This window comes from Selaginella moellendorffii, unplaced genomic scaffold (genome assembly GCF_000143415.4).
Source record: "Selaginella moellendorffii unplaced genomic scaffold, v1.0 SELMOscaffold_134, whole genome shotgun sequence".
NCBI classification, from domain to species: domain Eukaryota; kingdom Viridiplantae; phylum Streptophyta; class Lycopodiopsida; order Selaginellales; family Selaginellaceae; genus Selaginella; species Selaginella moellendorffii.
In genome coordinates this window covers 52450-72223 of record NW_003314395.1, presented here as the reverse complement: position 1 = coordinate 72223, position 19774 = coordinate 52450, and the positions used below count along the sequence as shown (strand labels likewise).

Genomic DNA, 19774 nt, shown 5'->3' with positions numbered 1-19774 from the left:
CAAATCTGGTTGCCTCCTTGTCTTTCAAGATCTCCAGAGTTCCAATGAGGCAACTGTGATCTTTGTTCTTTCTAGTTTTGGCCAAGACTCATTGGAACTGTGATCTTTGTTCTTTCTAGTTTTGGCCAAGAGAGCACCCAAGTTACTCCAGTGTTAGTTTTGGCCAAGAGAGCACCCAAGTTACTCCAGTGTTCCAATACTGAGGCAAATGTGATCTTGTTTGGTTTTGGATTCTCTTTCAAGTTCTTTCAAGATCACCCAGGATTGATTTTTCTAGTTTTGGATGAGAGAGGGGGATCTGTTTTGAGTACTTTCAATATCACCAGTGTTGGCAAATGTGATCTTGATTAATTTTTCTAGTTTTGGATGAGAGAAGGGGATGTGATCCATCTGTTTTAAGTTCTTTCAAGATCACCAAGTTTACTCGAGGAAAATATGATGAGAGAGAGAGAGAGAGAGAGATGTGATCTTTTATGGATTGAGTGCACAGATTTTGTAGTTGAGAGCAGCAGCAAAGACCACCCACAGGAGATACACCTTCATCGCGTTTGCAGCTGCGGCACTGGATTTCCCAAATGCCCAAACGCAAATGCCCACGAGCAGAACCAAGATGGATATGTCCAGGAACGCAAGCGCCGGATTGCGCAGCCCAAAGAATGCGACTTGCCACAGGAGATTGAACCCCAGCTGAACGCCAAAGATCGTGAGCGCCGATCGCTGTTCTTCGAATCCCCCGTTCCTCCACACTAGCCAGGCCGCGGCGCCCATGAGAGGATAGAGGAGGCTCCACGCAAATCCAATCACTGGGGCCGGAGGCGTCCACGACGGTTTCTTGAGCTGGAAGTACCACTCATCCGGCCTGTTGAATGCTGCCACCAGTGATCCCGCGGCTAGAGGGACGCCCATTGCCACCAGCAGAGACTTGTAGCCTGCGTCTTTAGCTTCTTTGGGACTCGCATCGTTGGAATCGAAGTCCCCTGCGGCCGATGACGCGGACGAAGAGGCCCGGGGACGAATCGATCGAAGAACTACTGACCTTGACCGCGGTTTTTGAGGCGGAGGCTTTGAGCTGGACAGTCGCGGCGCTGGTGAATCGAGCAGTAGGAGCCGGAGACTCATCTCAGCGAGCACGATCAAACAGAGATTCGGAGCAGGGAAGGAAACAAAACCACAATTGCAGCAAGCAAACAAAGATTCGATCCAGATGTTCTCAAAGAATTGATTACAGAGAGCTTGTGCTTCCGCGTGGATGCTACTTGTCGAGCTGACAAGCAGGGGGGGCATTGCGAGAATCGAACTCGCGACCTCTCGCACCCGAAGCGAGAATCATACCACTAGACCAAATGCCCATTAGTCGTAGATTCTTACTAAGCAAATCTACTTTTAACTTTTTTCCTATAAAGAACTAGGGATTTTGTTGGCTGTTTGGTAGCGGATTGGGTGGCTCTGATCCCGCGGCGGCGAGGTCCGTGAGAGCTCGCAGTGATCGCAGTGAGTTCTAGGTATTCTGCGCAATGCCCGGGATCACGTCTTGCGCAGGGGGATCATCGCTTTGGCGTGGCGCTCGCGTGCCAAACTGGCAGCATTTGTCTTGAGACAAATGCTTGCTCCTTGCCAAGTAAGAAGAAATGGATGAGTTTCGTTGCATTCTTCTTTGGTTTCTTCTTTAGTTCCGGATTGCATTGGGTGAAGATGGATTGAGAGAAAGGTGTGATGAAACTAGCTGTGGTTCTATTGCTTTCGTGCCTCACCGCTGCTGTTGGACGAGGTAAGAACCTTTAGTTTTTTTTGTGACTTTCGTAAAAACTACTTCTCGCAGAGTTTGTCGTTGGAGATAACTTGAGTTTTCGGTACTACAATCGGACGCTCGCAAAGATCATGGTCCGCTATGCATCAGCGGTAGGCACTTGGATTGAAATCCTTCTCGAGTGCTTTTTTTAACTTTTTTTTTCTCGTCTTCTTTCCTCTAAGGTGTATCTAGATGATTCAGCCTCCTTGCTGAAGTGGAATTGCTCGCGTTGCAACGGTGTGATAAAGGTAAGTCTATCGCTTCTACAGTGTTTCCAGTCGATTGATCGGATCTCCAGGATTTTCATGTCACAGCTCTTGTCGTGGATGTTCGACATTGTCTACAGGCAAGTAAGATAGAGTTTTAAAAACATCTCTAGATTTTTCTTTTCTTTTTTCCTCAGGCATTTGTTGGTGTATCCGAGAGTCTACATGCTATTGTGATTGCCTTCCGAGGAACTCAAGAAAACAGGTAAAATCTTCTCTGTCTTTTTCGTATAATAAATGTCTAGTTGTGTAGCATGGCAAACTGGATGGAGGATTTGTATTTCAAGGAGCTCGATTTAAACTATCCCGGAACTAAGGATGCCAGGGTTTGATATACTTGGATGTTTGAATCTCTGACTCCTGGAAAATCCTTTGTGAAGGTCCACCATGGTTTCTACTCGGCTTATCACAACACCAGTATGCGAGCAAGCATAATGGCAGCTATAAGTTACATAGAGCAAACGCGGCAGGGGCTGAAGTACATGGTGACGGGCCACTCCATGGGAGGAGCTCTTGCCTCGTTTTGCGCACTCGATCTCATTGTGAGTCCCTCGTCTCTATCATTTTTTTCTAGAGAGATCTCACCAAGAACGCAGGTAAATTACAAAGTTTCCACAGACGATGTAGAGATAGTCACGTTTGGACAGCCACGCCTCGGCAACACTGTCTTCGCAAAGTTTTTCAGCAAGCACTTGCCAAGAGCGATACGAATGACTCACGGTCACGATATGGTTCCGCACCTCCCTCCATATCTCTCCTTCCTCGGAGCTCGAAGCTACCATCACTTCGCAAGAGAGGTACTTCCCAAGTTCTTCCCAAAAGCTTCGTGGATCTTCTGCTGGGTGCTCGTTTTCTCAGGTGTGGATCACATCTCTGTCGATAGGAATTCTCACCTTCGAGTATGAGCGAGTTTGTGACAGCTCTGGCGAAGATCCAACTTGTAGCAGGCAAAAACTTCTCTTTGATTTTGTAACGCTCGATCCAATTCATTGTTCTATCTTCACAGGTCCGTGTCTGGCAATAGTATCGAGGACCATTTCATCTACTTGGGAGTTTATCTTGGCTCCGGAGACACGTAGTTTTCTTCTCCGAGAAAAGAAAATAGAGGAGCCAAGCGAGCGAAAAAAAGCATATCCAGAAATTCAAATTTATTCTTACCACTCAAAAGCTAGGGTTCTTGGTGGAGCTGCTGCGCTATGGCGACAGCGCTGGGCGCTCCGGCTGGTGTCACCGCTCCATCCACCAGCAAAGGAAGGCCACCGCCCAAATTCTGCCTTGCATCCTCTCTCGGGGTAAGTCCGCGGCACTCTACCAGGGAAGTGGAGCCCGATCTCAAGCTCCACACCTCGAAATTCGCGGCTGCCAGTGCCAGCTCCAAGTCTGGCATCTTCTACGCCCAGGCCGCCAAGGAATTCCTTAGGGTTTTAGACAGCAGCGAGGATTTCGAGCTCGCGAGGAGGCGGCTGTGTGAATTCGGGGGCTACCTGGTGCCATCGGTGGTGGGAAGGGTGCTCCAGCAGCTGGACGATCTGGACAAGGCGATCAAGTTTTTCGATTGGTGCACGGGGCAGCCAGGATACAAGCACTCGAAATTCACTTGCAATTGCCTCCTCAGCGCGTTCGTGAGGAAGAAGAAGGCACAGGAGGCTTACGACCTCTTCAAGAATCACCTTTGTGGATTGTGTTCTCCGGACAGCATCACGTATAGCACCTTGATCAATGGGTTTTGCAAGGCCCGGGATTTCCAGCAGGCTTACAGGCTTTTGGATGAGATGGAGAAGAGAGGGATCGTTCCACACAATGCGGTCTATAACACGATCATCAAGGGACTCTGTGACAATGGAAGGGTCGACAGTGCGCTCGTCCACTACAGGGATATGCAACGCCACTGCGCTCCCTCCGTCATCACTTACACCATTCTCGTCGACGCCTTGTGTAAGTCTGCCAGGATAAGCGATGCCTCGCTCATTCTCGAGGATATGATCGAGGCTGGCTGTGCTCCCAACGTCGTAACTTACAACACGCTCATCAACGGGTTTTGCAAGCTCGGCAACATGGACGAGGCGGTCGTGCTCTTCAACCAGATGCTGGAGAACTCGTGCTCGCCGGACGTTTTTACGTACAACATTCTCATCGACGGGTATTGCAAGCAAGAGAGACCGCAAGACGGTGCCAAGCTCTTGCAAGAGATGGTCAAGTATGGCTGCGAGCCAAACTTCATTACTTACAACACACTCATGGACAGCCTCGTCAAGTCTGGGAAGTATATTGACGCTTTCAATCTGGCACAGATGATGCTTCGGAGGGACTGTAAACCGAGCCACTTCACTTTCAATTTGATGATCGATATGTTCTGCAAAGTCGGCCAACTCGACCTCGCCTACGAGCTCTTCCAGCTTATGACCGATCGTGGCTGTCTCCCGGATATATACACGTACAACATTATGATCTCCGGGGCCTGCAGGGCAAACAGGATTGACGATGCTCGGCAGCTTCTAGAGCGCATGACCGAAGCAGGCTGTCCTCCCGACGTGGTGACTTACAACTCGATCGTCTCTGGCTTGTGCAAAGCTTCCCAAGTCGACGAGGCATACGAGGTGTACGAGGTTCTTAGAAACGGGGGCTACTTCTTGGACGTCGTAACGTGCAGCACCCTCATTGACGGACTTTGCAAGTCGAGAAGACTGGATGATGCCGAGAAGCTACTCAGGGAGATGGAAAGAAATGGGAGTGCTCCAGATGTGGTGGCTTACACCATCCTCATCCACGGCTTTTGCAAGGCAGACCAGCTGGACAAGTCACTGGCGTTCTTCTCGGAAATGCTTGACAAGGGATGCGTGCCCACGGTGATAACGTACAGCATTGTCATAGACAAGCTCTGCAAGTCTGCTCGCGTGAGGGACGGCTGCATGCTGCTGAAGACCATGCTGGAAAGGGGCGTGACGCCAGACGCTATAGTTTACACCAGCGTGATCGATGGACTATGCAAGTCCGATTCCTACGACGAGGCTTACGAGCTCTACAAGTTGATGAAGCAAACAGGCTGCGCTCCTACGGTGGTTACGTATAATGTGCTCGTCGACAAGCTCTGCAAGGTTGGCAGGCTGGACGAAGCAATACATTTGCTAGAAGTCATGGAAAGTGACGGATGCCTGCCAGACACGGTCACCTACAACTCAGTTTTCGATGGATTTTGGAAGTCAGCGGAGCATGACAAAGCCTTCCGGCTTTTCCAGGCGATGAAGTCACGGGGATGCTCTCCGACACCATTCATGTACAGCTTACTCTTGACAAAGCTTGTCGCCGAAGAAAAGATGGACCAGGCGATGGAGATTTGGGAGGAGGCACTTGAGGCTGGAGCCGATGTGGATCCCGAGATTATCCGAACGTTACAGCAAAACAAGCGGTGAAAACAGGTAAGCAACACGTTTTTCTTCTGTCTTTGACTCGTTTCCTCCGCAGACCAGAAGGGAAGCGTTCGTTTGTTGACCGGCAGGGACGAACAGTGGCAGATCATAAAAAAACTATTGCACCGCAAGTTCCATGAACTGTCGCGTGGAGGTATTGTTTGTGTCTAACGCTACTTGGTTGCGTTTTATAATAGCTTACAATCCTCGACACGCAGGTGGAATCCCTATTGGACCCCGTCTCTGTACTGGCCTACATAAGGATACCTTCGTCTCATTCGGTTCTACTGGCAGCGGCGGCTGTGTCGAGCAAGAGGAAGGGCTTCAAAAGAGTAGAGAGTAGAGGGCAAGCAATCGGCTTCTCAAGTAGTTCATGCTAGCGAAGAAGCTCACAGCGTGTTTCTCCAAGATGGGGGAGTCTCAGCCAGTTCCAAGGATCAGGCGACGCAACAAGCAGCCGCAGATTAGGCTGCTCGGGTTCTATGTGATCTCAGCTCAGGAGCTCAGAAGAGTCCGCAAAGACATGAACTGCTTCGTCGTGGCCTACGTCTCCGCGGACAAGAAAGTGAAGACAGAGACCGATTTCGAGGGGATAACGGAGCCGACATGGCAGGAGAAGCTGAGCTTAGAGGTGGAAGAGGCGGCTTTCAAGGAGGATAGCAACTCGCAGCTCACGTTTGATATCTTCTGCCCGGGGTTTCTGCGGGACAAGCTCGTGGGGACTGTGAGAATCTCGCTGGTGGACGCCGTCAAGCCTTCCAACCAGCCGTATCCGATCAGCTCCTACCTGGTTTTCACTCCGGACGGCGACTCGCAAGGCATGCTCAACGTCTGCGTTGCTCCCGGCGGTGTGTTTCCGAAACGCCTGGATTTCTTGAGCTTCAAGAGAGTGGAGAGCATTCACGGCACTCAGCTGGAGGCGGTTCCTTCTTTCAAGAAGTTCGAGGCCGAAGAAACCGAAGAAGAATCGGGAGAACGAGTATCATTTCCAGGAGGGATAGTAGCAAGTCTTCCAGGAGGACTCTCGGATAGTGGTAAATCAGTAATAAATTCTTTGTGGCGGCTGGATGGATGGGTGATTTGATTTGGATTTTGCTATTGACTCTAACAAGATTCTTTGGCTCACAGCAATAAGTAATGCAAAGCTATAAAAAAAAGGCCATTTTTTTCGGGAAACGAATTCCAAACAAGACTATTTCTCTTTGATTTTTGTTTTTTTCATCCTGGAATGATCACGTCTAACCGTTAGACGTGATGCTCCTCTTCCAAGGAAGAAGAAGAACTGGCCGCGGTGGTGCTAGTGCTACACGAAGAAGATTCCGCCATGGAAGTGCTAGTACTGCTGCTAGAACTCGTGTGATCCGGCGATGGCGCGACGATCTCCTCCGTGTGATCCGGCGGTGGCGAGAGGATCTCCTCCGGCTTGAGCGAAGAAGCCATGACGCGAAGATCTTCGCCGCGCTTGAAGGATATGGAGTCGAATCTCTCCGGGAATCTCCCGCCGGGGGGGATGCACACGTTGAGAATCCCCTGCGGGCACCCCCCGGGCCGGAAGACGAGATAGGAGGCCACCGGGAATCTATTCACGATGCTGCGCATATTCCTCTCCCCCCTCACGGCGTCGCACACCAGGATCCTGACCGTCCCCACCAGCTTGTCGCGGAGGGATCCACGGCTGAAAATGTCGATCGTGAGCTGCGTGTGGGTGTCGTCCTCGTCGCCCACCAACACGCGCTCGTCCACCTCGAGCACGAGCTTGGCGTCCCAGGTGGGATTGGTGCCGCCCTCGCAGTCGATCCGGGTGCTCACCTTGCGATCGGGATAGATGGACGCCACCGCGTAGCTGCGCATCCGGCCGAATTTCGTGGCGCTCTTGAGATCCTGCGCGGAGATGATGCAGAACTCGAGCGCCCTCGTCCTGGGCTGCTTGGATTTCCTGTTGTTGCTCTTCTGCTGCTTTTCCTTGCCTGGGGAGACGCGATCCTTGGAGCTGGAGATGGAGAGACTCGACGAGCTCTTTGCGATGAGCTTCATGATGATCGGAGTGGAAAAGGGAGAGAGCCCTTGCAAAACGTCCAAAGGAATGCCGCCTTTTTGGGACGTTGGAGAATGAATGCTACGAGGAAAGGAAACGACGACTCCGGAGCGAATTTGGTACTGCGAGATCAGAGCTTCTGCAGGCGGCGATCAGACACTCGCAACAACCATCCCAGCGGAATTGATCATCGACCGATTCATCCAAAGGCAAAAGCAACGAGAGAAAAAAGAGAAAAGGATCTGGACTGGAGAACGAAATGGAATATGTGCGATGTTTTTAAAGAGTATCTGTAGCCATTGGATAGTCTATAATCTAGCGGCGGGAATAAAATTGTCTCCAGTATTAGTGTTTGTTAGAAACCACTCAATAGCGCGTAATGACATGTGGCTGCAAAATAAAATATAAAGAATTATTTTGATTGACTATAAGTGGCTAAAGGAGTGAATTATGCAATAACCTTTCAATTGTATGGCTAGAATGTTCACAAAAGTTATGCTGTAATGTATGCTTATATCTCAAAATTTAACCATTTCACAATACAATCTAATCGACGAAGGGAAAAGTGTACACGGGCAGGACAAACATATACGAAAAGGTATATTCACAGAATTTTCGACAAAAGATAGTGCGATTTGATTTTGCGATTGACTCTAACAAGATTCTTTGGCTCAAAACATCAAAGCTATTAAAAAAAAGGCCACCTTTTTTTTCGGGAAACAAATTCCAAACACTCTTTAAAATTTTGTTTCTTTCTCCCTGGAATGATCTCGTTAGACGTGATGCTCCTCTTCCAAGGAAGAAGAAGAATTGGCCGCGGTGGTGCTAGTGCTACACGAAGAAGATTCCGCCATGGAAGTACTAGTACTGCTGCTAGAACTCGTGTGATCCAGCGATGGCGCGCAGATCTCCTCCGTATCCTTAACAGTTAAATTCCCCAGTCAACTTGTTGCTTCAATTCACCTTCTGATCCTTGCTTCCATTCACAGATTGACTCTCCAACCTGGATTACAAACCAGTAACGTTGGTAACGTGAAATTGAGAGAGTCTAAAAACCTGAATTACGTGAATACACCACAGTAACCAACGGAGCGGCATGCATCTCGTGGGAAGTTCAATGCTATTAATCTCCAAGCGAGACCAAGTTTTTCCCATGAGCTGCAATGGCCTCCGTCTCCCTAATCCGCATTCACAATGTCACACCCGCATCTCCAACTCCACAGCCCTGCTGGAAATCCCTTTCGAACGTCGATCTCCTAGCAAGCTCCTCGTTCTATTCCAGTTTCGTGCACTACTACTTGCCACCACAAGCTCCACAACCATTTGAAGCCACCGTTGCCAAGCTCAAGCGCTCCCTAGCGCTCACCCTCACTCACTACTTTGTGTTTGCAGGGAGAGTTCAAGCTGGTACCGATGGCTCCCCCCAAAGTCAACTGCAACGACGCGGGCATTCCGCTCCGGGTGGCCTCCACCGATGCCAGGTTTGATGACTGGCAGAGCTTGGACGATTGCTCCATCGAGCAGCAACTCAACACCCAGGACAGGTTTTGCGACAACTCGCCCACGCTGCAAATCCAGGTGTGAAGTATAGGAAGAACTACTCTGATCGATGTTTATATGTAGATTACGCGTTTTGGCTGTGGTGGCATTACTCTAGGCGGTGCGTTGTGTGAGACTGTAGCAGACGGCTACTCCGTGTCCGAATTCTTCCATGCCTGGTCGCGGATCCACCGGGGATTGGCAATCACCCCACCGCTGTTCCATGCGGAGCTGTTCCAAGCCCGCAACCCACCAAGGGTGACCATTCCAATGCGGGACTATGTCGCCGCCGAGAAGCTCGGCTACCAGATCGTCGACGCGGCTTCCACTTATCGCAAGAAGACCATCACCGTCAGCTCATCGGGCATGGACGCGCTCGTCCACGAGGTCGAGGCTGGCCCGTTTGGCTTCGGCCGGGCCAGCAGCTTCGTGGCTCTCTCGGCTCTTATCTGGAAGTCCATCACCGAGGCTCGCGAGCTGCCCAACGATGCCACCACGCGGTACATGTACCCGGTGTCTTGCAGGGGCAACAAGCGATTTAAGGACCCTCCGGTCCCGATGAGCTACTTTGGAAATGCCATCCACTTGGCGACCCTCCCGGCCAGGGCCGGCGATATCAAGTCCCACCACATCTCGTTCGCCGCAAAGCTCATCCACAACGACATTGCCAAGATCAGTGGCGAATACATCCAATCAGCTGTCGACTGGATGGAAATCCAGCGCCGGAAAGGCCTTGAGTTTGCGTTTAACGTGGACTACTATGCCGGCAGGGATGTGAACTGCACCACCATGCACACGTTTCCCATCTTCAAAACCGATTTTGGTTGGGGGCAACAGGTTCACTACACGCTTGTCCCCGAGGTATGGTTTGGAGACGGCACTGCTTTCGTCCTGCCCACTGCTAAAGGAGGGCGGGAGCGAAAGGTGGCGCTCTGCATGCCCAGCGGTGTGATGGAGAGGTTCTTGGGCAACATGCTGGTGACAAAATTTACCAGTTGCGGTAGCAACAGCAGCAGCACTGGTGCAAGCCCAGGCCAGAGGTTTGGAGCATTCTTTTGATTGTTTGGTTTGTCATTAACTATGTCCGTGAAACAATTGTGCTTTGCTCAGTAATTTGATCCAGGTTGAAGCTTCCACCCAAGACTCACATGCAAGCGAAGAAGGACTGGATGAATTCAGCACTAATGAATTGATCGATAGTGTGGTGCTGATTTATACCCTCTTGAACTCAAAGTTGTGAACAATAAGTTGTTTCTGGTATTGGTACATACACCATATAGATGATATTGTCTCTAGATGAGACAATAAAGATTGTTTTGATGGATTTGGAGATAATAATGATGGTATGCATGAGCTCAAGAGAATACTTTTAATGCCTTGAATTAATGACCTATTATCACTTCACATACAATTGCTTCAATTGCTTACAAAATGTTAAAAGATAAAAATGGCAACACACAAGTGCTATAGAGTGATGGTGGAATGATATATTTGACATTGACACTATCATTGATATGACAATCATCATATACTTGTCTCCTTGGGACATGGTAAGCCACAAGCATTGGAAGGATAGTGGGGAATGGGAGTGTTGAGGGCAGTCGAGGTTAAACCTTGGCTGCCCGGCTCCACAGCCCCTATTGGAGTTCCAGCACATGCACAGGCTACCCCACATTAAGCTTAGGAGTGTATGGAATTGTGAATTGCCAATAAATTTCTAAGTAGCAAAATTAAAGGACATATACTCAACTTTCCATTAGAGTGGAGCACTTTAATATGTAAATCAAGTTGATTCTCCACTTTATGCTTATAAGCTTTAAATGTTGGCAGAGCTTCACCTTTAGTAGCTAAGAACCACATAACTCGTAACATTGTTTATGAATCTAATAAAATACTTCTTTCTATTGGTCATGATTTGAAATGGACCACACAAGTCCGAGTGCCTCCACTAAAAAGGATTTGTCATAAGAATGCTCCCACCAGAGTTGAATGTGTGGCAATGCTGCTTGCTTATTATATGTGATTTGCAGGCTAAGCCATCAATCACATGGTGCCACTTGTTGTATTGATTGATGTTGCCATCCTTCGATTGGCACTTTCTCATTCTAGATACCATGGGCCAAAATCCCTATCTCATAAACTAGAACTATGTATTTCTAAGCAAAGAAATTTGTTCTATAGAATTATTCCATTTCTCTGGAGAATGAATGTCCTAATGTCTTAATGGGCTGTGGCTCACCCGTTAACTTGATCCAACTGTTGGCAGCTGTCGGATTGAGTCACATTCTTTGCGAGAACGTGGCTGACAACTGCCAGGTTCTCCAGAACCTAGCTGCCAGCTGCTAAGTTCTAGAGAACCAGGTTACCAATTGCCAATTCTGGAGAACGCTCTCATCCTCCAATAATGTTATTCCACGTGTTTGTTAACAGTCTCACCACAGCCCGTTAAGGCTGTTCCCGGGCACGGCCTTGCTCGTTCCCTCCAGCACACACTCGCCGAGCTAACGCCCAGCTTGCCTGTTCTGGGCGGGAACATGCTCGCCCTACCTGGGAACTGCCTCTTAAGGCACTATTCATGAAAAGTTTTAAGCTATATCTCTAATATCATGTGAAGAGAATTAGCCTAGTCTTATGAAGAAAGAAAGATCTCTTGGGAAAATAACAAAGAAAATTAACAACCCTAAATTAGAGGAATGTGGCTCAAAGCGGCTACATGGTTCTAATAAACCATTTGTAATAATGCTTGCTGAAAGAAGAGGACCATTGGAGGTGGAGAAGAAATTGTAAGATCATTTTGAGTGAGAAACAAACTTACTGTAAACCATTATCTAGAAATCTACTGCAAAGTTAAGCATATTTTCTTATTTTGTAGGCAAGGACAAAATTATGGAGAAGAGCCAAGAATCACTCAGTGATCAGTATCTTCCCAGAATTAAAAGATTGATTAAATTTATTTCTTAAAGAAAGGAAATTAAAAAGCATAAACTATACAAATAAAATATCTAAGATTAAGACATACATTGCTTTTAGTTTTGATTACTGACCACTGAAAAAGAAACCACAAGGGATCAGGGCATCACAAATACCTTATCTTCAAAGTTCCAGGACTTCAATGTGTGGACAGCAGACATTTCAACAACATAAATACGACACAACCTGTATCTATCCTGTATTTCTATGACGTACCAGTCTTGGACCCGCTTTACAACGTATACATACAGCCAAGAGGTTGTCACAATAACGCCTTAGCTCTGCCTAAACTGATCAAACTGATCATGCGTGTTTGACAAAATGCAAGGCCAGATCAACCAGCAATATAAAAGGCAGAGGCGAGGGATCTCCTCCTTCGTGATAGATCTCTCGAGTCGCGCCGGCTGGAGGAGCCGATGGATCCAAGGCCTCTAGCTGTGCTGTTTCTGGTCCTGTGGCTTTGCATTTGCAGCAATGCAGATTCCTCCCAGGACATGCAAGATGTGCTGAGCAGATACAGCTTTCCAAAGGGATTTGTGTTTGGCGCTGCATCAGCTTCTTATCAGGTGGCGAGAGATCGGCACTCCGCTCTATACTAACGCCGCTGCGCTGGCCTGATCCAGGTTGAAGGCGCAACCAAGGAAGATGGAAGGAAGCCCAGCAACTGGGACGTTTTTTCACAGATCCCTGGTACAATCTGCCAAATTCCTCGCGAGAAAAGTCACAGTTGTTTTCTTGGTCCAGGCAAGATCGCAGATGGCAGCACAGCAGATCCCGCGATTGATCAGTATCATCGCTACAAGGTTGAGTTTTCGCTTGATTCACTGCTCGTCATCTTATCGCTTGAATCCATCGATCTGAAAGTCGGAGAATGCTTGCAGGAGGACTTCTCGATACTGGATCGCCTTGGCGCGGATGCGTACAGGCTGTCGATTGATTGGCCTCGCATGTTTCCCGGTATGAGATCGTTTTGCTGTCTAGCTAGCTCGAGATGAGCTACCACGTTTTCCTTGCTTGTACTGCAGATGGCACTGGCAGTGTTAATCCAAAGGCAATCAGTCATTACAACGATGTCATCGATACACTCCTTGCCAAAGGTTTGCATGGCACGACCGCTTGCACGTATTTTGAAGTGCTTGCTTCGCGGATCCAGGCTTGAAGCCATACGTGACGCTCTTCCACTGGGACCTCCCCTATGCTCTGGAGAAATCCTATGGAGGATTCTTGAGCTCCAAGATCGTGTAAGTTAGTAAATCCAACCATGAGCTCTTGCAAAACATACCGTGACACGCCAGGGACGACTTTGGAGTTTTCGTGGAGGCTTGCTTCAAAGCATTCGGGGACAGAGTGAAGAACTGGATCACGCTCAACGAGCCCCACATCTTCGCAGTCATTGGCTACAACATTGGCGTGTTTGCGCCGGGAAGATGCTCGCCCGAGATCGGAAACTGCACGGGAGGAGACTCGTCCATGGAGCCATACGTCGTAGGCCACCATTTACTCCTCGCCCATGCGAAAGCGATCGAGATCTACACCAAAAGATACAAGGTACACCAGAAAAATTAAAAAGTCTTAAAGATTACCTCAACTTGACGAAAACAATCGCAGGCTAGTCAGAAAGGGGTGATTGGTATCACGCTTGACACATTGTGGTACGAACCTGTTTCAAACTCCAAGCAAGACAAAGCTGCCGCCGAAAGAGCTCAGCAGTTCAATCTCGGATGGTAAGAACCTTGATCTCTACAAACTTTACGAAAAAACTTTACTTTGTTCGCGTCCAGGATGCTTCATCCCGTCACGTATGGGGAGTATCCACCAGCGTTGGTCGCAAACGTTGGAAGCAGGCTGCCAAAATTCACAGCCGAGGAGAAGAAATGGCTCCAAGGCACCTCTGATTTCATTGGCATCAATCACTACTTCAGCCTCTACGTGAAAGACAATCCAAACCGTACCTTTGTCCAGGGAAACCTCCTCAATCAGCGCCAAGCCATCTACCACCCGGCTTACTACAAGGACGTCGACTTTGCGTTCCTAGGTGGGCCTAGAAATGGATTCCTCTCATTCCAGCTCTCTCGTTCGTCTTCTCGCAGACAAGAAGAAGGGCGTGTTGATCGGGAGGAATATCAATGGCTTCTACGTCGTACCGTACGGGATCAGGAGGCTGATGAATTACATCAAGGATAAGTACCGCAATCCAATAATCTATATCACTGAAAATGGTACGTACCTGGTGAGCTGATGCAGTAGAAGCAAGCTTGTTTCTCTTCATTCACAGGGATCAGTGATACTACCAACAGTTCCAGTCCGTTGGCTCAACAGCTGGATGATCAGCCCAGGATTAACTATTACAAGACGTACCTGTCAAATCTTGCAGCATCAATAAGGTGAGACTCTGAACTAAAAAGATGCGAAGCTTACCTTCCAACTTTTTGTTGGCAGAGATGGCTGTAGAGTCCAAGCTTACTTCCTGTGGAGTTTTCTGGACAGCTGGGAATGGGGCTCGGGTTATAATGTGCGCTTTGGGATCATCCATGTTGAGCTAGATAACAGCCTGAAGCGGATCCCAAAGAAATCAGCAAAGTGGTACGCAAAGTTTCTGAAAAAGAAGCACTGAGGAGGCAGCTGACAAGATGCAAAATAATTCACGATTTCATGAACAATAAGTCCCTCCACAAAATAATTCTTAACAACCGTAGTATTGGCGTATAGGTAAGCTCAGAGCTACAATCCACCATTGTGTACTGCAAAGCCAAAGTTTAAGTCCAGGAGGAATGATATTCGTCAGCACATTGGTGCTTTTGCTCTTCACTGTACCTTAATATAGCTCAGATCTGGTCCCCCGGACAAGCAATGAAGAAACGAGAGTAAATTTCCCGTCATGCCACAACGCACTGGTGCTTAAGCCACGCACTCACAGAGCGCAGTACTCTCAGCTCTCCTCCAAGGATAGCCTCAGCCATTTCTACGCAGAGTAAAGTGGTGCTTTCTGCCGGTGCTTGCGACCTGCAGCTCTGCAAGGCCTGAAAGGAAGCACTAAAAGTCAGTTACACTGCAAAACAATAAGAGCACCAGACCAGGATAGCCTCAAAATGCTGCTGAATTCGAGTCTCCACGCAAGTTAATATTAGCGCAAGAGCGTCAGTTTCCTTGAGTCCATCTTGTTTCTTATCACAGCTGAGTAGAGCTGCAGACACATTAACAGATTCAGGACGAGTGTTGTGACAACAGCTTGAGTACCTTCGCTTGACGTAGCACATACTACCCGTGCCATTGTAAAAAGAGGCCCAGGGAGTTCCCTTCCATTACCTGCTGAGTCACAAACTTCCCTGTAGCAGTCTCAACTCAGGACAAGTTAAAAGTTGAAAGCCTTACCTCAATGTGAAGCTCATGCCACCACTATCAGAGCCATCAGGGTTCGTCAATGTCAGCATCTCATGAGCATGCAGGTACTGCAATTTTTCTTTCCGAAGGCTGTCCCTTCGAGAGATGCCAAGCCATAGTTGTACCTGTTTACGAGCCAAAATAAGTGAGGCTGTAAACTCAACAACGCTAACCTTGTCCCACGGATTGTATGGTACAGTAAATCCAAAGTCCAGTGCAAGGGATGCGTTGCATAATGGTCCAAAACTTATGGTTACCTGACCAACTCTTCAATCAGCTTTAGAAAGGAAAGCCAGCCGATACTTACTTGCTCACCGGCAGCATAGTTTTTATCTGCGAAGAGCTGAGCACAAAACAAGGCGATGTCGAGACAGTCGGAATAAACTTTCACTTCTTCTACCTCGGTAGAGCCATTATCAGTGTCATATGTAAGCATCGCGTTCGAGCTCCAGTCGTGATTCATAAAATCAGCAAAGGGAACCTGTAAGAGCATAGACTCAGACAAGTTAAATACAAAGGCCAAGGTGTTACCATTGCTAGCTTCTCAAGGCCATCAATGCGCCATGCGCGCGAGCACACTGTAGCTTGATTAGGAACACGGGAAAATGACATGATATAGGATATATTTCACCTGTTACATAAGCATGCTTGAAACTTGCATACGACACAGGACCTCCAAATACATGCTCATACCGTTGAAAGATCTACAGTACCTGCAGTCACATATGTAAGCTACTTGCAGGAAAATCAGACTAACCGGCTGCATTTCATTGAACTCCTCTCTGATTGCTGCTCTTCTGCTCATAGTTTCATAGCTCAAAGAACTCTCCTGTATCATTGCGAGCTCTTCTTTTCTCCAAAACGCCTGCACCGCAAAATCTGAGAAACCGAGAATTAATATAGTGGGAACTCACCGTGCTGTGGATCGTGCCCCACCTTGGCAAGCAAGAAATGTAAGGAGCCCATATGGAAGCCTGGAAAGGACACTAGTCAGTAAAAAAAGTTCACATAGATTTTATCTACCTCTCCTGCTCGTTTCTCGAAAAGAAGCAAAAGAGCTAACTGCGCCCATTCACTCACTCCACTTGAAAGCAGCTGCTGGAATTCCAGAGGCAATCTATCTGCAGTCATCATCTGGGAACGAAAACGCTGTTGCTCACAAAATTAAAGAAACACACGAGCATCATACCGTGTCGCGAGAAACTCTGAGAATGCACTCGCCAGCCTTGATATCTCGCACGGCAAACAATCCCCTGGGCCAAGAGAAGGCTAAGTACTAAACAAACCAATCTCAAGCTATACCTTTTATCAGGGCCTGTCTTGAGCAACGAGCATGCGTCGTGCTCACCGCGTATCTTAAGCCACGAGACGAGCTCTAGCTCCTTGTCATCGAAATTCTGGCAAGAAAACTCTCAAAGCCCACGAAATATTTTGCCTGGTTACAAACCTCGGGAGAAGAATCAGCGCCGACACCGATCTCGCTCACGAGCCGCTGGTGCCGCCGTCTCCTCGTCCACGGCAATGCCATCATCCCTTTCATCCTCGCTTGCAAATCTTGTGGTGCGCGGCAGCGGCAGCAATCGATCGAACCAAGAAGAAACCAAAAAAGCCAAATCTTTCAACACCCCCGTTCCATTGAATGAGAGCTCAAGGTAGAAGAAGAGAATGAGAATGCACGAGGGCGCCATCACTGCCGCACCACCAGATTGGAGCAGCTCCTGGCGCTCATCAATGCGGCCATTTCCCTCTCGCAATCGCCGCGCCGGCAACAAAGGACACCAGAGAGAGAGAGAGAGGAAGGAAGAAAGAATACAAAAAGAAACCCTGCCCCCATCGCCAGCCCTCGCTTGCCCTTCTTTATCATCGCCATACTACTGCATTGAATGCCGACGTGACCTAGTTAGTCCATCCCAGGGACTCGAACCAAGCACCACAAATTCGCGCTCAACGAATATACGTTATTTTAAAAAGGAATCTTTTGAAAGCTTCCCGGCGTGAGCTTGGATTTTGGCCATTATCGCGGACGCTGCTCCCGCCGCTTTGGATGATCTTCCTCTTTCCACCAAGAACTCGTACGCTGTTCTTCCCACTTCCGGATCACTCCACTTCTCGGCGGCGTCGAGGAGCGCCATCCAGACCACAGCACCTGGATCATACGGCATGCTCCTCGCGATTTCCACTGCGTCCTGGAGCTGCCCCACCCGGCCCAAGAGATCCACCACGCAGTTGTAGTGCTCGATCGAGGGAGTGATGCCATACACCGCTTGCATGGAGACGAAGTACTCCTTGGCTCTGGAAGCGAGTCCTGCCGCGGCACACGACGTTAGAAGCGAGAGGAAAGTGATACCGTCGGGTTGGAGCTTGTCTTCCACTTGCATACGCTCGAACAGCTCAAACACGAGCAGCGCGTCGCCCCTGGAGCTGTATCCCGCGATCAAGCAGCTCCAAGTCACCACATCCTTCCTGGGAACCGAGCTGAAAACCCGCTCGGCTTCGCCCATCGCACCGCACTTCCCGTAGAGATCGACGAGAGAGTTCGCCACCATCAGCTCGCACTCCAAACCCGCGTTGCAAATCTCGGCTTCGATCTGTGTCCCGACTTCCAGAGCTGCCAGCGTCGCACAGGCCTTCAGTGCTGCGACGAACGTCACGGCGTCTGGTGGTGGAGACGATAACGAGCTTTGCTGCCGCTGCATGCGTCGATAGAGCTCGAGAGCTAACTCGGCCTCGCCATTGTGGACGCACCCCATGAGAATGCAGTTCCAAGACACTGCGCTGCGCTTCTTCATGGCTTCAAAGACATGCCGAGCGTCCCAGATGCTTCCACACTTGGCGTACATGTCGATCAGCGTGTTCGCCACCACAAGATCCACAAGCCCGGCTCCAGCAGCCTGAGAATGAATGGCCCTTCCCCGTTCCAGTGCCACGGACTTAACGAGCCTTCCTCCAACAAGCTTTGCTTCTTCTGTCTCTGCCAAGCTAGCACACGCCTTGAGAGCAGCTACGAACGCGAGACCATCGGGAGCGCATCTCTCGTCCCACATCCTTGCAAATAGCCTCAAAGCCGTGTCGGGCTCTCCATTTTGTACGTATCCCAGTATCATGACAGTCCAAGAAACCATACTTCGAGTCTGGAGCTCCTCGAAAATTTTTCTAGCCTCCACCATGCTCCCGCACTTCGCAAACACGTCAACGAAACTTGTGCCTAGCGCGAGACCCAGACTGCCCCCGTTTCGAAGTGCCTGAAAGTGGATCAATCTTCCTCTATCCAAGCTTGTCACCTTCAAGATTTTCCCTTCCACCAGCTTGCCTTCTTCTTTGTCAGCCATGCTAGCACAAGCCTTGAGAGCAGCCAGAAATGTGACATCGCTCGGCTGGTACCCCTGTTCCTGCATGCGTGCGAAGAACTCCAGCGCTATCCTGCCTTCCCCGCCTAAAGCATAGCCAAGAATGATGCAGTTCCACGAGACCACATTTCGCTTCGGCATGCTCTCGAACTGCCTGCGAGCGTCCTCCAAGCTCCCACACTTGGCGAACAAGTCAATCAAACTGTTCCCTACAGCAGTATCCATCTGATCTCCGCCTTGACAAGCTTGAGAGTAAAGACGGCTGGCCGTTGCCAGGCACTTGAGCCTCACTACTTTCTGATCTAGGAGCTGTCCCTTTTCTTTCTTTGCAAATGCTGCACAGGCCTTGAGTGCAGCCAAGAGTGTCACACGGTCCGGTTCACAGCCTTCGTTCTGCATGCGGTCGTATAGTTCCAATGCTAGCTCGGGTCGACCAATCTGAGTATATCCCACTATCATTGCTGTCCAGGATACTGCACTGCGCTGCTTCATGCCTTCGAAAAGACTGCGAGCAGTATCGAGACTGCCACTTTTCACATACATGTCGAGGAGTGTGTTCGCTACGAAGACGTTGGAGATGTCACCGCTCGCAACCGCATCCCTGTGAATCCTTTTGCTGAACTCAAGATCCTTTAGCTTTCTGCACGACTTCAATGCGGTGAGTAGAAAAGTGACCTCCAGCTTTTCCCCTTCCACTTGCAATTTAGAGTACCTGGTAAGAACTTCTCCGTCAAGAGGCGCCGCATTTGTCGTCCTTTTTGGAAGGCAGCTTGCTACAAAACGAAGCTCAGTCATCTACAAGAGAATACCCTAGCACGAGAGCGTCTTATGATGATTAATCTTTCCATCACTGAAGCATCACTAGCCTTCATTTTGGGAGTTTATCCCACTTCCGCTCCAAGCTCTTACAGTTTTTCAAATCTAAAAGAAAACATTAGATTACTAAGCTACAGAAGAGAAACTGGCTACCTCGGAAAAAATGACAACTCTACAGCTTGCTTCCAGGATTCTTCACCTGATAGGACACGAAAATCATTGTA

At 49.0% G+C, this 19774-nt stretch overlaps 8 protein-coding genes and 1 non-coding gene across 15 annotated transcripts; 4 read left to right on the top strand and 5 right to left on the bottom strand.

Moving 5' to 3' along the window:
- Window positions 1–471: 471 nt before the first annotated feature.
- Window positions 472–1119, bottom strand: LOC9661740 (tryptophan-rich sensory protein). The gene has a single exon (XM_002992317.2). The coding sequence runs from the start codon at window positions 1117–1119 to the stop codon at window positions 472–474; it is 648 nt and encodes a 215-aa protein (XP_002992363.2).
- Window positions 1120–1277: 158 nt separating this feature from the next.
- On the bottom strand, window positions 1278–1349 carry TRNAP-CGG. The gene has a single exon. It is a non-coding gene; the product is annotated as a tRNA-Pro (tRNA).
- Window positions 1350–1436: 87 nt separating this feature from the next.
- LOC9661739 (lipase) lies at window positions 1437–3212 on the top strand. Its single transcript, XM_002992358.2, has 11 exons — window positions 1437–1618; window positions 1671–1768; window positions 1820–1899; window positions 1972–2037; window positions 2088–2135; window positions 2193–2260; window positions 2309–2381; window positions 2436–2597; window positions 2652–2852; window positions 2914–3002; window positions 3062–3212. Exons 2-11 carry the CDS (start codon window positions 1714–1716, stop codon window positions 3132–3134), a joined length of 915 nt encoding a protein of 304 aa, XP_002992404.2. The 5' UTR covers window positions 1437–1618; window positions 1671–1713; the 3' UTR covers window positions 3135–3212.
- Window positions 3213–3220: 8 nt separating this feature from the next.
- LOC9661548 (pentatricopeptide repeat-containing protein At1g63330) lies at window positions 3221–6638 on the top strand. Of its 2 annotated transcripts, XR_002991173.1 has the most exons (3): window positions 3221–5471; window positions 5518–5616; window positions 5681–6638. XR_002991173.1 is itself a non-coding variant. In XM_002992357.2 (2 exons), the coding sequence occupies exon 1, from the start codon at window positions 3252–3254 to the stop codon at window positions 5463–5465; it is 2214 nt and encodes a 737-aa protein (XP_002992403.2). In that variant the 5' UTR covers window positions 3221–3251; the 3' UTR covers window positions 5466–5471; window positions 5518–6638. The 2 variants fall into 2 exon arrangements, 1 of the variants encoding a protein (XP_002992403.2); XM_002992357.2 differs by having other exon boundaries at window positions 5518–6638.
- Window positions 6639–6707: 69 nt separating this feature from the next.
- Window positions 6708–7682, bottom strand: LOC9661738 (protein SRC2 homolog). The gene has a single exon (XM_002992316.2). It carries the CDS (start codon window positions 7494–7496, stop codon window positions 6708–6710), a length of 789 nt encoding a protein of 262 aa, XP_002992362.1. The 5' UTR covers window positions 7497–7682.
- A 969-nt stretch (window positions 7683–8651) lies between these two features.
- Window positions 8652–10382, top strand: LOC9661737 (shikimate O-hydroxycinnamoyltransferase). The gene is made up of 3 exons (XM_002992356.2): window positions 8652–9075; window positions 9121–10076; window positions 10147–10382. The coding sequence occupies exons 1-3, from the start codon at window positions 8911–8913 to the stop codon at window positions 10274–10276; spliced, it is 1251 nt and encodes a 416-aa protein (XP_002992402.2). The 5' UTR covers window positions 8652–8910; the 3' UTR covers window positions 10277–10382.
- A 1971-nt stretch (window positions 10383–12353) lies between these two features.
- On the top strand, window positions 12354–14812 carry LOC9661547 (beta-glucosidase 6). Its single transcript, XM_024666050.1, has 12 exons — window positions 12354–12572; window positions 12630–12696; window positions 12751–12809; window positions 12888–12963; window positions 13032–13103; window positions 13160–13247; window positions 13302–13554; window positions 13615–13730; window positions 13788–14041; window positions 14097–14225; window positions 14282–14390; window positions 14446–14812. Exons 1-12 carry the CDS (start codon window positions 12423–12425, stop codon window positions 14618–14620), a joined length of 1548 nt encoding a protein of 515 aa, XP_024521818.1. The 5' UTR covers window positions 12354–12422; the 3' UTR covers window positions 14621–14812.
- Window positions 14624–17177, bottom strand: LOC9661546 (ribulose-1,5 bisphosphate carboxylase/oxygenase large subunit N-methyltransferase, chloroplastic). 3 transcript variants are annotated; one of them, XR_002991174.1, is made up of 16 exons: window positions 16835–17177; window positions 16690–16784; window positions 16577–16640; window positions 16411–16521; window positions 16302–16361; window positions 16145–16252; window positions 16019–16091; window positions 15919–15965; window positions 15788–15868; window positions 15695–15730; window positions 15561–15644; window positions 15379–15512; window positions 15244–15332; window positions 15081–15190; window positions 14821–15026; window positions 14624–14747 (listed from the first exon to the last, which is right to left on the bottom strand). XR_002991174.1 is itself a non-coding variant. In XM_024666051.1 (15 exons), exons 1-15 carry the CDS (start codon window positions 16925–16927, stop codon window positions 14883–14885), a joined length of 1329 nt encoding a protein of 442 aa, XP_024521819.1. In that variant the 5' UTR covers window positions 16928–17177; the 3' UTR covers window positions 14624–14882. The 3 variants fall into 3 exon arrangements, 1 of the variants encoding a protein (XP_024521819.1); XM_024666051.1 differs by having other exon boundaries at window positions 14624–15026; XR_002991175.1 differs by lacking the exons at window positions 14624–14747; window positions 14821–15026 and having other exon boundaries at window positions 15175–15190; window positions 15244–15312.
- Window positions 17178–17324: 147 nt separating this feature from the next.
- On the bottom strand, window positions 17325–19747 carry LOC112343113 (pentatricopeptide repeat-containing protein At2g13600-like). 4 transcript variants are annotated; one of them, XM_024666042.1, is made up of 2 exons: window positions 19704–19747; window positions 17325–19638 (listed from the first exon to the last, which is right to left on the bottom strand). In XM_024666042.1, exon 2 carries the CDS (start codon window positions 19527–19529, stop codon window positions 17346–17348), a length of 2184 nt encoding a protein of 727 aa, XP_024521810.1. In that variant the 5' UTR covers window positions 19530–19638; window positions 19704–19747; the 3' UTR covers window positions 17325–17345. The 4 variants fall into 4 exon arrangements, with proteins under 4 accessions (XP_024521810.1, XP_024521812.1, XP_024521813.1 ...); XM_024666044.1 differs by lacking the exon at window positions 19704–19747 and having other exon boundaries at window positions 17325–19374; window positions 19447–19562; XM_024666045.1 differs by lacking the exon at window positions 19704–19747 and having other exon boundaries at window positions 17325–19382; window positions 19447–19561.
- Window positions 19748–19774: the final 27 nt, after the last annotated feature.

Excerpts from the sequence above, each read along its gene's own strand:
- LOC9661738 (XM_002992316.2), bottom strand. The coding sequence starts at position 7,496 with ATGAAGCTCATCGCAAAGAGCTCGTCGAGTCTCTCCATCTCCAGCTCC.
- LOC9661737 (XM_002992356.2), top strand. The coding sequence starts at position 8,911 with ATGGCTCCCCCCAAAGTCAACTGCAACGACGCGGGCATTCCGCTCCGG. Across the intron at positions 9,076-9,120 it reads CGCCCACGCTGCAAATCCAG|ATTACGCGTTTTGGCTGTGG; the intron begins GTGTGAAGTATA and ends GTTTATATGTAG. Across the intron at positions 10,077-10,146 it reads GGTGCAAGCCCAGGCCAGAG|TAATTTGATCCAGGTTGAAG; the intron begins GTTTGGAGCATT and ends TGCTTTGCTCAG.
- LOC9661547 (XM_024666050.1), top strand. The coding sequence starts at position 12,423 with ATGGATCCAAGGCCTCTAGCTGTGCTGTTTCTGGTCCTGTGGCTTTGC. Across the intron at positions 12,697-12,750 it reads CGTTTTTTCACAGATCCCTG|GCAAGATCGCAGATGGCAGC; the intron begins GTACAATCTGCC and ends TTCTTGGTCCAG. Across the intron at positions 12,964-13,031 it reads TTGGCCTCGCATGTTTCCCG|ATGGCACTGGCAGTGTTAAT; the intron begins GTATGAGATCGT and ends CTTGTACTGCAG.
- LOC9661739 (XM_002992358.2), top strand. The coding sequence starts at position 1,714 with ATGAAACTAGCTGTGGTTCTATTGCTTTCGTGCCTCACCGCTGCTGTT. Across the intron at positions 2,382-2,435 it reads CCGGAACTAAGGATGCCAGG|GTCCACCATGGTTTCTACTC; the intron begins GTTTGATATACT and ends TCCTTTGTGAAG. Across the intron at positions 2,853-2,913 it reads ACCATCACTTCGCAAGAGAG|GTGTGGATCACATCTCTGTC; the intron begins GTACTTCCCAAG and ends TCGTTTTCTCAG.
- LOC9661740 (XM_002992317.2), bottom strand. The coding sequence starts at position 1,119 with ATGAGTCTCCGGCTCCTACTGCTCGATTCACCAGCGCCGCGACTGTCC.
- LOC112343113 (XM_024666042.1), bottom strand. The coding sequence starts at position 19,529 with ATGACTGAGCTTCGTTTTGTAGCAAGCTGCCTTCCAAAAAGGACGACA.
- LOC9661548 (XM_002992357.2), top strand. The coding sequence starts at position 3,252 with ATGGCGACAGCGCTGGGCGCTCCGGCTGGTGTCACCGCTCCATCCACC.
- LOC9661546 (XM_024666051.1), bottom strand. The coding sequence starts at position 16,927 with ATGAAAGGGATGATGGCATTGCCGTGGACGAGGAGACGGCGGCACCAG. Across the intron at positions 15,966-16,018 it reads CAAGCATGCTTATGTAACAG|TGTGCTCGCGCGCATGGCGC; the intron begins GTGAAATATATC and ends ATCAAGCTACAG. Across the intron at positions 15,191-15,243 it reads ATGTGCTACGTCAAGCGAAG|CTCTACTCAGCTGTGATAAG; the intron begins GTACTCAAGCTG and ends ATGTGTCTGCAG.